The sequence below is a fragment of the Tachyglossus aculeatus genome, chromosome 2 (assembly GCF_015852505.1).
Source record: "Tachyglossus aculeatus isolate mTacAcu1 chromosome 2, mTacAcu1.pri, whole genome shotgun sequence".
Lineage (NCBI taxonomy): Eukaryota > Metazoa > Chordata > Mammalia > Monotremata > Tachyglossidae > Tachyglossus > Tachyglossus aculeatus.
This window is the reverse complement of record NC_052067.1, coordinates 132,885-146,134: the sequence shown is the minus strand read 5'-3', so window position 1 is coordinate 146,134 and position 13,250 is coordinate 132,885. Positions and strand designations below refer to the sequence as shown.

At 50.1% G+C, this 13,250-nt stretch overlaps 1 protein-coding gene across 1 annotated transcript in view; it reads right to left on the bottom strand.

Moving 5' to 3' along the window:
* The window catches only part of CFAP69 (cilia and flagella associated protein 69), a 52,077-nt gene that overhangs the window by 31,879 nt on the left and 6,948 nt on the right, over positions 1-13,250 (bottom strand). The window contains 6 exon segments of the mRNA XM_038742268.1: positions 312-360; positions 1,426-1,549; positions 6,345-6,522; positions 6,641-6,790; positions 8,007-8,105; positions 9,698-9,774. Of these exon segments, the coding sequence (XP_038598196.1) occupies positions 312-360; positions 1,426-1,549; positions 6,345-6,522; positions 6,641-6,790; positions 8,007-8,105; positions 9,698-9,774 (677 nt within the window).

Sequence of the window (13,250 nt, the reverse complement as noted above, 5' to 3'; positions counted from 1 at the left end):
TTGTACCATACGACTGGCAGGGAGAGGCAGCACCACACTGTGTCGTAGTTCAACCCCCTTGGCTAAAGATTCGATCAGATGCTCAGACAAGTCAGTCAACCAACCAAATGACTCTTAGGCAAATTGCAAACCCTGACCCCCGACCCTCCAAGAACCTGTCGGCAGGGCATCCGAGTAGAGCTGTCCTGAAGATAGGAGCAAATGGGAGACTGCAGGGAGGGAGAGAAGCCACTAACGAATCACATGATTCTGAACCAGACTATGGGAGGTGGAGTCCAAAAAGAATTGATTTAAATCCAGATGGGCCTTACCTTCACCAAAGGTTGCAAAACGTATCAACTCTCTGGAAAACCCACTCTCCTAACACAAAAGCACAAAACATGCATGGTGTTAAGTCCAACTAGAGCTCACAAATCCACCGCACTCACTTTACTACCAGATTCTACTACTTAACCCGTTCTAATTGGTTCATTTTGCATTTAACCAGAGCAGACCAATTGCATGATTTGTTTCATAGGCCACTCTCACCAACACCTACACCTACTACTACGTGGCACTGTGCCCGCAGCAGGTGGTCAGTATGGCCCTCTGCTCAGAGGAGGCAACTGATACAGTGCTCTGTTCACTGCAGACAGTCAGTATGGGCCTCAGATACGGTGCTCTGTCCACTGTAGATGCTCAGAGGAGGCATTACAGCACTCTGTCTACAGCAGGGGCTCAGCACTGCCCGCTGCTCAGTCTGCCCATACAGCTGCTCAATAAACACTACTGTATGTGTGAAGTAACTACCATTTTCCCTTTCATGACTGTGCTGAAGAGCAGCTGCCCAAATTCCACATGGCCCAGAGCGGAGGGGCTGGCTCACTGTTTTTCTGCCTCTGATTTTTGGTGAATGGGGGAGTAGGCTGGGGGACATCCTGTGAATGTGCAGTCCAACCTCAGGTGTTCTCTGAGCAGCTTAAACAAAAGTACCTGTTTCAACACCTTCCCCCAAATCCTTTTCCCAGTTGAGCCCTCTGGTCCCCCCAGCGATGATGATGGAAGCTCCGGATGAGATCGAGGATGGGTCACGTTCCCGAGCTTGTGGAGTGGAGAACCCACACACAAGCCCTGATTCTAGTGGTGGCGGGCTGCCCGGCACCAGGGGCACCATCTCACTCTTGCTCCTGCCAAGGCATGGGGTGCAGTAAGCTAGTAGGTGAGTAGGGGGGTGGCGAGGGGCTTGCCATCAGCTGACTCCCCAAGGTATCTGTTCAAGGTGCTCCCCTGCAGACCACTGGAAGGGTCCCATCTCAGCTGAGACATGGCAAAAGGGATGAGGTGACTGGTGCCCCGCCCAACCCCCCAGTTGCCACCCTCCCGCTGTGCTCCCTCATCCTCTCCAACTGCCCAGCAGGCCAAAGTCGGTGGCCTGTTTGTACTCACAATCATGGGAGCTCCCGGGTTTTGAGCCAGGAGGGTAGTGATCACTAAGAGATCATTCCGCAGTTGACGGTCATAATGACGAAATCCATTTGTAAACAGGTTGACAAAAACTTCTTTCAGAGCACTAGGAAAGAACCAAAGATGCTATTTCGGGGACTATCTCCCCAGCTTCCTTTCCAAGGTGGCATTTCCAGAATTTTAAATCTTAGACTGAAATCCATCCCAGCTCAATGATTTAGCTTGATAAATTCGATGGATTGATTGAATTTTTAAAAAATAGTTATTTGTTAAGCACTTACTGTGTGCCAGGCACTGTACTAAATGCTGGAATAGATACAAGCTAAACAGGTTGGGCACAGTCCATGTCCTATGTGGGGCTCACAGTGCTTGCAGTCTTAATTGCCATTTTACAGATGAGGGATTTGAGGCTCCGAGAAGTGTGGTGACTTCCCCAAGCTCACCCAGCAGGCAAGTGGTGGAGCCAGGACTAGAACACGGGTCCTTCTGACACCCAGGCCTATGGTCTACCCACCAGGCCAGTCTGCTTATCTCTTTTTTATTGTTTACAACAAAAAAGTGTTTGCAACTTCTCTGAAAGCCGGAGGCCAGACGTTCACTGCCACACGAGTTCTCTCCGTTTCCAGGGTGGGGGCTGGTGAGAAGCCCTCCCCACCCCAAGCTCTGAGCCCAGCAATCAACAATACAGAAAAACACCTTCCTGCTACTGGAACATCAGTCCCTCCTGCTTCCAGCTGCCTGGACCTGCTGGGGGCTGCCCCTGAGTGGCATTAGAGCTGCCTCTTGGACAAAGAGTACCCCCCTGCCCCCCACCCCACGGGCCCATACAGTGCACTCGGACAAGTCTGAGGTCACCGAACCAATGACAAATAATAATGAATAACTGTGGTACTTGTTATGCGCTCACTATGTGCCAGGCACTGTTCTATGTGCTGGGGTAGTTACAAGATAATAGGGTTGGACACAGTCCCTATCCCACAGAGGGCTCAAATTCTTAATCCCCATTTTATAGATGAGGGCACCAAGGCACAGAGAAATTAATCAATCAATCGTATTTATTGAGTGCTTACTGTGTGAAGAGCACTGTACTAAGCGCTTGGGAAGTACAAGTTGGCAACATGTAGAGGCAGTCCCTACCCAACAGTGGGCTCACAGTCTAAAAGTTAAGTGACTTGCCCAAGGTCACACAGCAGACAAGTGGCAGAGTCGGGATTAGAACCCAGGTCCTTCTGACTCCCTGGCCCGTGCTCTATCCACTAGGCCACAATGCTTACCCCAAGGGCACAGACCTACAGAATAATAATAATAATAATGCTATTTGTTAAGCGCTTACTATGTGCAAAGCACTGTTCTAAGCGCTGGGGAGGTTACAAGGTGATCAGGTTGTCCCATGGGGGGCTCACATTTTTAACCCCCATTTTACAGATGAGGTAACTGAGACACAGAGAAGTTAAGTGATTTGCCCAAAGTCACACAGCTGACAGTTGGCGGAGTCAGGATTTGAACCCATGACCTCTGACTCCAAAGCCCGTGCTCTTTCCACTGAGCCACGCTGCTTCTATGAGGAGGGTTGGCCATTGCAGAATGGGGTGATGGTGAAAGGCTTTGGGTCTGTGTAGGGGTACTGGGGCTGCAGAAAATGGGAAACAGTAATGCGGGGAGAACACACAGGAGGAGAAAGAAATTGTTGGGGCAGATTGAGGGGCACCACCGGCAAGACATCGAAACGGCCAAGGCCCATGGCTCCACAACAGATTTTTGGTGTCAACTTCTTCCTCCGTTTGTCCCTTTCCATCCCCTGCCCCCTCCCTCCCACATCTCCCCCACTCTCAAAGAGGCAATTCCAGATTTTCTCTCACCTCAAATCCCTGCAAGCACTTCTTGCCTAGGAGCTGGATTAGAAGCCAGATTTGACACTGGGCCAGCATCTGGATTAGAAACTAGATATGGTTTGGGGATAGGATCCAGAGTACAAGCCGGATTTGGCACTGGGCCAGGATCTAGATTAGAAGCTGGATTTGGTCCTGGGAAAGGATTCTGAATAGAAACTGGATTAGGTGCTGGATTAAATGTCAGATTCGGTGCCAGACTAGGAGTCGGATGTGGCACCAGGCCCGGAGCTGGATTAGAAACCAGATTACATGCTGCACTAAAAATCGGGCCAGGAGCTGGGCTAGAAGCCAGATTAGGTGCCAGACTCGATAAAAATAAATAAATAATAATGGCATTTTATTAAGCGCTTACTATGTGCAAAGCACTGTTCTAAGGGCTGTGGGGGGGATACAAAGTGATCAGGTTGTCCCACATGGGGCTCACAGTCTTCATCCCCATTTTCCAGATGAGGCAACTGAGGCACAGAGAAGTTGAGTGACTTGCCCCAAGTGACACAGCTGACAAGTGGCGGAGCTGGGATTTGAACCAACGACCTCTGACTCCAAAGCCCGGGCTCTTTCCAGTGAGTCACGCTGCTTCTCCTTAAGGGCAGGGACCCTGTTTTCTCCCTCTATCATATTCCCGCAAGTGCTTAGAACAGTGCTGTGTATTCAGGAGGTGCTCGGTAAAAACCACTGACTGAATGATTGATAGATTGACTGAAAAGAGCGCTCAAAGGGCCAGGAAGCAATGTATCAGGTTTACAACACCTTGCACTTGGATTTGCGCCCTTTATTCACCCCACCCTCAACCTCACAGCACTTATGTGAGGTGCTTATCCTCACAGCACTTATCTCACAGCACTTATCCATCTCCATCTGGATGTCCGCCCGCCACCTAAAGCTCAACATGTCGAAGACTGAGCTCCTTGTCTTCCCTCCCAAACCTTGTCCTCTCCCTGACTTTCCCATCTCTGTTGACGGCACTACCATCCTTCCCGTCTCACAAGCCCGCAACCTTGGTGTCATCCTTGACTCCGCTCTCTCATTCACCCCTCACATCCAAGCCGTCACCAAAACCTGCCGGTCTCAGCTCCGCAACATTGCCAAGATCCGCCCTTTCCTCTCCATCCCAACCGCTACCCTGCTCATTCAAGCTCTCATCCTATCCCGTCTGGACTACTGCACTAGCCTTCTCTCTGATCTCCCATCCTCGTGTCTCTCTCCACTTCAATCCATACTTCATGCTGCTGCCCGGATTATCTTTGTCCAGAAACGCTCTGGACATATTACTCCCCTCCTCAAAAACCTCCAATGGCTACCGATCAATCTGCGCATCAAGCAGAAACTCCTCACCCTGGGCTTCAAGGCTCTCCATCACCTCGCCCCCTCCTACCTCACCTCCCTTCTCTCATTCTACTGCCCAGCCCGCACCCTCCGCTCCTCCACCACTAATCTCCTCACTGTACCTCGCTCTCGCCTGTCCCGCCATCGACCCCCGGCCCACGTCATCCCCCGGGCCTGGAATGCCCTCCCTCTGCCCATCCGCCAAGCTAGCTCTCTTCCTCCCTTCAAGGCCCTGCTGAGAGCTCACCTCCTCCAGGAGGCCTTCCCAGACTGAGCCCCTTCTTTCCTCTCCCCCTCGTCCCCCTCTCCATCCCCCCGTCTTACCTCCTTCCCTTCCCCACAGCACCTGTATATATGTATATATGGTTGTACATATTTATTAGTCTATTTATTTATTTATTTATTTATTTTACTTGTACATTTCTATCCTACTTATTTTATTTTGTTGGTATGTTTGGTTCTGTTCTCTGTCTCCCCCTTTTAGACTGTGAGCCCACTGTTGGGTAGGGACTGTCTCTATGTGATGCCAATTTGTACTTCCCAAGCGCTTAGTACAGTGCTCTGCACATAGTAAGCGCTCAATAAATACGATTGATTGATTGATTATGTACATACCCGTAATTAATTTTTTTTACGTCTGTCTCTCCCTCTAGTCTGCAAGCTCCTTGCGGGCAAGAAATGTCTACTGACTCTGTTATGAAGTACCCTCCCATGTGCTTAGTACAGTGTTCAGCACACAGTAAGCACTCAATAAATACAATTGATTGACAGAATGGATCAGGATACCTGGATTTGGTTTCCTCGGCTTTAACTAGCCATCCTGAATCACTCTACCTGAAAATGTAATTAGAATTCTGGATCCCAGTCAGTCTCCCCTGCCTTGTCTCTGCAAACATCCTGGCCCCTGAGGCTTCTCTCCTCCCCATCTCCTGCTCCCTTCCCTGACTCACAGGGCATCTCAGGCTCTCTGAGAAGTGGGGAGCTGTGAGGGAAGGGAAAACACCCTCTCCCACACCCCGACTTTCTCGTGTCCACCTGGCCTGGTACCAGCAGAGGGAAACAGGATGGCTGTCCCTCAGAGAGATTTGGGCCCTATGGGTCAGCCACCAGGCAGACCGGAGGCATAGGGGGACATGGCCAGCAGCCCAGTCCCAGGCGGAAAAACCAGCACATTCTCCGGGCTCAGCTTAGGCCTGGCCACTGTCCCGGGGAAACTGGAAAACAGCCCGGCCTAGTAGAAAGAGGCCAGGCCTGGGAGTCTGAGGACCTAGGTTCTAATCCTGACTTCGCCACTTGCCTACTATGGGGCCTTGGGTAAATCATGTAACTTCTCTGTGTCTCTGTTTTCTCCTCTGCAAAATGGGGACGGAATGTCTGTTTCCGCTCCTACCTATATTACGAGCCCCACCCGGGGCAGGGATGGTATCTGACCTGATTATCTTATCTCTATCCCAGTGTTTACTTAGTACAGTGGTTGGCACATAGTAAACCCTTACTAAATACCACAAGTAGAAGTAGTAGTATCATTCTTACAGTGTGAGGACGAGACAAACTCGGGCAGGGGAGCCTGGGAGGTTGGGGTGCAGTGCTGAAGCCCCATGAGCCCCCCTACCCTGATGGGACAGCCCCATCACGGCACCCCATTAATTGGGCAGCCCATGCAGCCAACCTGACTGGACTTACCACACGCACTCCAAGGTGCTGAGCTGATTGATGATTTCCTCTTTGGATGTGTTCTCCAACAGGTTCCACAGAATCTCTGACGAACGGAACAGGAGCTGTCCGGAGGGATCGGGGTCATTGAGGTGAGAGCAGACCCTGCTGGCAGCCTGGGCTTTCATCATTAGGTTGCAATTTATTACTGGAAATAGAAGACTGCTGTCAACAACTGCCTTCCGGGAGTCTCTCCATCATCTTGGGTGGAATCGCTAGTCAGGATGGAGGAGGGGTCATGTCTGGGTTCCCCATCCTCTACCCACCCGAGGTGGAGAGATGCTGCAGAGCCTTCAGCACCCACAACTTCTCTGTCAGTTGATCCTCGAGGGAAGCCATCGACAGGACGAGGGCCCCTGCCAGTCCCCCTGACTCGGCCATCCGAACCTTGTAGGAGGGGCTCACCGGCTGATAGCCTGAAGAAACAGCAGTGAGTGGATGGGGTTATTATCCATCTCGAATGCATGCCAACATGGTTTCAGATGGGTTCAGAAATGAGCCTTTGCTGTTCAAGAAGCAGCCTGGCCTTGCGGAAGGAGCCCAGTCCTGGGAAATAAATCCCAGGTTCTAATCATGGCTCTGCCACTTGCCTGCTGAGTGGCCCTGGGCAAGGCCCTTACCTTCTTTATATTCGTAAATTATTTATTTAAATTAATGGCTGTCTCCCCCGCTACACCGTAGGCTTATTTTGTGGCAGGGAACTTTTTTTAAATGATATTTGTTAAGCGTTTACTTTGTGTCAAGCACTGTTCTAAGTGGTGGTATTTGGTAAGTGCTTATTATGTGCCCGGCACTCTACTAAGCTCTGGGGTGCATAAAGTAAATCGGGTTGGACAAAGTCCCTGTCCACATGGGGTTCACGGTTTTAGTCCCCATTTTACAGATGAGATAACTGAGGCAAAGAGAAAGTGAAGTGACTTTTCCAAGGTCACACAGCAGAAAAGTGGTGGAGCCGGAATTAGGACCCGGGTCCTTCTGACTTCAAGGCCCGTGCTCTATTCTCTAGGCCACACTGCTTCAAGTACTGGGGTAAATACAATGTAATCAGGTTGGACACAATCTCTGTCCCACACAGGGCTCACAGTCTATGTAGGAGGGAGAACAGGTATTGAGTCTTCATTTTTCACTTGAGGAAACTGAGGCACAGAGAAGTTAAGTGATTTGCCCAAGGGCACGGCAGGCAAGTGGCGGAGCTGGAATTAGAACCAGGTTCTTTGGCTCTCAGGGATGTGCTTTATCCACTAAGCCACATCGCTTTTCAACATGTCTACCAACTCTGTCATACTGTACTCTCCCAAGCAGTTAGCACAGTGCACTGCACCAAGTAAGTCCTCAATAAATACAATTGATTGATTCTTTGTGTCTCAGTTTCCTCATCTGTTTTTCCTTCTGCTCAGCCTTTGTGACAGGTCTGGGTCCACCCTGATTATCTCGTGTCTACCTCAGTGCTTAATACAGTGCTTTGCACATGGTAAGCACATTGATGGAAGTATTATTATGATGACGACTATGTTTGAAACACTGAGCTACCCTGAGCCGCTGCCTCCAAACCAGGCCAGGGCTCACAGAGAGTCTACAGCAATGAGCTATGAAGCTATTACCTTTGGGCCAGACTCAGATCAAATAGTTCACCTGCGATCGGCTTCTTCGGCGGCTCCGCATGATAGAAGTCAACAATGCATTTACAGATTCGGATCCTCACCTCAGAACTCGGGACGCTCATGAAGTGACCTGCCCAAATGGAAACAAACAAGCTTAATTTCAGATTGGTTACAGCCCTGACACAAACTTGCAAGGTTAAGCCTCCCAAACCGAGGAATGAGCAAGGGCCCAGAATGGATGTGTCTCTTGCAGTTCTTTCTCTCGGTGCAATCAGTCCTTCACATGTCAGAGGGGGTCAAACGACAGCTTGCGAGCCACTGGTTCCCGGGCTGGGGAGGAGTGAGGTGCCCAGATCCTGCCCCACCTGCTCACTGCCACTCCTGCCCTCTGGTGTCCCCGACCCCAACCCAGAGCACCTGTTCACCATTCCGATCCAAGGAATATTTTTGCACCTGTGGCTCCCAGCCGTATTATGTTTCTGTTTCGCGGTTTTTCCATTCATGAGACTTGGCTGTCCCCGAAACACTGGAAAGCTTTGGAACTTTACTGGGAAAAACGCTTTGGCAGACCTGGCTTTCTCTGGCAAGGTTCTTGTGCCCTGGGCAAAGGCCAGCTAGTATACTTTGGTACGGTCTATATCTGTAATTTATGTACATACCTGCAATTTATGTACCTGATTGTCTCCCCTCTAGATTGTAAGCTCATTGTGGGCAGGGAATGTGTCTGCTTATTGTTATATTATACTCTCCCAAGCATTTAGTACAGTGCACTGCACACAGTAAGCACTCAATAGGATACCACTGACTGACTGACCAGTCACCCAGCTCAGACCAAGGACTCTCCCGAGACCATACCGAAGCCTGGTGAGCTGGTCGACAGGTAGACCTTCTGGGACCTCTGTCGGGCCCATTTTCCTTGGGAGGAGGCAGAATGGAACCTGGCAGGGTGGCAGACTCTGGGGCCTCGGATCCACCCCTCCGTGCATCTGACTGCAGAGCCCCTGGAGGTAGGGGGGTTCCAGAGCCCGGCTCTGGTCGGGAGCTTCAGGTATGGCCTCACCTAAACCTATGATAGCCCTCCAAACTATGGGTCCAGCTTGACCCCGGCAACACTTGAACCTTGGGGGGCTCTGGCGGTCAACCTGGACCCCCCTGAAGGCACTGGGGAGCCCCCAGGCCCTACCTGGCCTGCATGGGCAGCAAACCCATCCTGGAGAGTGAGCAGATTCGGGATGGTCTTGGACTGAGAGAAAACATGAAGTGGCTCAATTTTCTTCTTCCTCTAAAGAGGAAACCTTGATCCCAGAGCCAAATTCTGGGACCAATCACCTCCCAGACCATCTAATAATAATAATAATAATAATAATAATGGTATTTGTTAAGCACTTACTATGTGCAAAGCACTGTTCTAAGCGCTGGGGAGGATACAAGGTGACCAGGTTGTCCCATATGGGACTCACAATCTTAATCCCCATTTTACAGATGAGGGAACTGAGGCCCAGAGAAGTTAAGTGACTCGCCCAAAGTCACACAGCTGACAAGCGGCAGAGCCGGGATTTGAGCCCATGATCTCTGATTTCCGAGCCCGTGCTCTTTCCACTGAGCCACGCTGCTTCTCTAACAGTGGGAGATTCAGCTTTCCTCTTACGCAAATGAACAGTCATCTGAGCAACCACAGACAGACAGGCTGGCCCTCCCAGAGGGGCAGAAATAGAAGCTTACCCAACTGTGCCACTGAATCGGAGACAACTTTGGCATAGTTTTCTTCATCCGAGAGTTTCTTTTTCAAAAATGGTAATCTGCAGGGAGAAATGAGGAACTGGGTAGCAAACTATTACAAACCTGCTCAACCTGTACCTCCACTACAGTATCTTTATTCACAGATTGTTTCCTTTGTTTTGAGCACAGAGAATCTTTGGCACAGTTTGCCAGAATGAAATTATTCTCTATTAAAAACTGTAGGAACGTGAGCAAGCAGGAGCGGTGGGAGGCTTATAGGGAAAACCAATCGAAAACAGCAGCAGGCAGGGTTGGAAAGGTTTTGCAGGAACCCATATTGGTTGGGAAATGCTCAAGGAGAGCTCAGCTCTACAATCAATCAATCAATCATATTTATTGAGCGCTTACTGTGTGCAGAGCTGCTGTAGAGATTCACTCCCACTTAGACTGTGAACTCCACTGGACTGTGTCCAACCTGAACATCTTGCATCTACCCCAGTGCTTAGTACAGTGCTTGGCACATAGCAAGCGCTTACCAAGTAGCATCATTATCACTGTCAGAGATTGGGATGGTGATGGTGGTCCCAAAGGATGGGATCGGGGCTGCCGATCCCGGGGGGCTGGGAGGAAATGGTGTTGCTGGCCCCAGGGGGAGGCCTGAGGAACTGGATAGTCACTTTGGGTCCAGCATCATTTGGCACTTGAAAGCTGCTCCAGAACCTTCTCAAACCCCGGCCAATAGGCTGGGATTTTTGATGTCTCCCTGCCCAGGACCCAGCCCTCGGAGGACCACCAGGGCTCCCTTTCATCCCTCCCAAATCCTGCTTTGATCCCTTAGCGGGGCAGGGGGTCGGGCTTGGGCTGGGGGAGGGGAGGTGCACCTTGGCCAGCACAGTCTATTAGTCCAGGTCAGCTGACTCTCCACCTGGGATCCCTCCACTATAAGATGCAACTGGAGGGCCCAGGAGGAAGAACGTCCCGAGTAAAAGAAACCACGTTTGCCAGGGTAAGCTTGTTTTCCACGATGGCTCTGTATTAAAGCTAAGCCTCTGCTCAGACAGGAACAAGACTCCAGCACAGCCACCTTTGCTGGAAAGAGGGTGGTGGGGGCGGAGGCATGCTGAGGCTGATCAAAGGGCACAATGAGCAGTTCGTGTGGTAATCCAAGATTTGGGCAATCTGCCCGGGAAAGAAAAGACCAATTGGAATGCAAAATAAATTCTTTACACTGGTCCCCAGCCTCTCCAGGTCCACTGGTTGGGCCTCAGGGGAATGAGAAGGTTACATTTTCTCCCTGGTCTGGCTTTATCCTCTTGTCCATAAGAGACTTGCTGTTGGGGTCTGCAGAGCTGAGTAGGATCAGCAAATGATTCTAGAGAAGTAGCATGGCCGAGTGGCAAGAGCACAGGCTTGGGAGTCAGAGGATTTGGGTTCTAATCCTGGATTCGCCACATGTCTGCTTTGTGACCTTGGTCAAGTTACTTCACTTCTCAGTGCCTCAGTTCCCTCATCTGTAAAATGGGGACTAAGACTGTGAGCCCCACGTGGGACAACCTGATTACCATGTATCTACCCCAGGGCTTAGAACAGTGCTTGGCACATTGTAAGCGCTTAGCAAATACCATCATCATCATTATCATTAATATTATTAAGTGGGTACGGTGGAACAGAAAGAACATGAGCAAAAACTGGAGGAGAGGGGGAAGGACAGGGGAACAGGAAATGAGAGGGAAGGAGGAGAAAGAGCAGGGCTGGGAAACAGGGAACAAGAGGCGGGAGGAGCAGCCGGGCAGCCGGTGTGTACACTCTGCAGAGGACCAGTTGCTGGAAGTAAAATCCAGCTGTTGTGGCTTCCCCTGAAGCCAAAGTCTTTCTGAACCTGAGAATCAAATTACCAATCAATGGCATTTATTGAACGGTCACTGGGTGCAGAGCACTGTACTCAACAGTTGGAAGAGTACAAGATAACAGAACCACACTCTGTTATACTGGGAGAGTTCCAGAGCTTCTGAATGGGAGGAGGAAGAGAGAGATGGCCCCACCGATCTCCACGAGCAAATGCAGGGGCAAAGAACGAGACTCATTCATTCCAAGGTGTTTCTTTTCTGATCCTGGACTGGCAGTGGGGCTGTGGCCCATGCGGAGTCCTGACCTAGCTCTTCCGGCCAACACAGGGCAGCAGACACCCAAGAATCTCCTGGCCCATCCCCACGATCAGGAAATTCACATCCAGCTAGCAGGCGGGACAATAAGCTGGTTGAAAAGATAAACTATGCATGGTTAGTTTTAAGTCTCAACTAGAATTTGCATTTCTTCCCCAAAGTATGCCAACTGAAGGCAAATGGCATTTTATTCTCTATTCAAATTTGCAAAATTAAAGGAAATTTAAAGCCCAAAGGCCCATATTCAGTCTGTTGCCAAATGCTGTTAGGTTTTTCCCTGCAAACTTCCAGGTTCAGCTCCTTCCTCTTTCCTCAAACGGCTATCATGCTAGTCCAGGTGGGCAGCATATATCCTGGCTCGATGACTACATCGGCCTCAGCCTTCTCAGAGAGTTCCCCGCCTCCCGAGTCCACACTTCATGATGCTGCACAAATCATTTTTCTAAAACACTGTTACCCACGCCTCTCCACAATCCTAAACACTGACCTTGAGGCTCTCACCTGCCACTCCCCTTCTAGCTGTACCTCGCTCTCAATGGTCCCACCTCTGTCCCCTCATTCACACTCTTCTCTTAGCTTGCAATTCCCTCCCCAAACCCCAAATTCTCCTGAAAACCCAGCCCCTCCGGCATATCTTCTCCAATTAATTCCCTGCATCCCAAGTCATATAAACACTACCCCTCAGCTTACACTCTTTGCTGCTCTCAAGCTAACCTAGTCACTGTGCCTTGTTCTTATCCCCCTCATGACCAACTTCTTGCTCACACCCTTCTCCCTGCCTGAAACTCCCTCCAAAGTCACACCCAACATATGTCTTCAAAATCTTTCTGAAATTCCATCCCATCCAGGAGGTCCTGCCTGATTAATTTCTCCCCTCCCCAGTTTAGATACTTGCAACTGCCATTTTGGTGCAAACTCACATCTGAGCACTTAAGTTCTCACAACCTGCATTAGCAATTATGAATATATCTATTAACTAAATACTAACTCATGTACATATCCTCTTCTCTTTCTTCCTATCTGTAATTTTATTGTCTCGTCTCTCCCACTAGACAGTAAGGTCCTTGAAGGGAGGGATCATGTGTATTAATTCTATTGTGCTCTCCCAAGGACTCAGTTCAGTGCTTTGTACACAGGAGGTGCTCAATAAATACCACTGGTGGTTGACTAGGGGCTTCTACAAACCTATCAGAGCAAAATTTCCTTCAGCTAAAAGATTTTAAAAGGCTTGGTGCCCCCTCCCGAGGGCAATTTCTGCATGAAAGATTGCGAACAAATTTTTCTGGGTCAGTTGCCCCTTGGGGGTTCCTCAAGGTGCCACAGTGAGCTCGATTGCCCCTGGAGCTCCCACCTCCCCCGAAAGCCCTGACTGTGAGCCCCGTGAGTGACAGGGA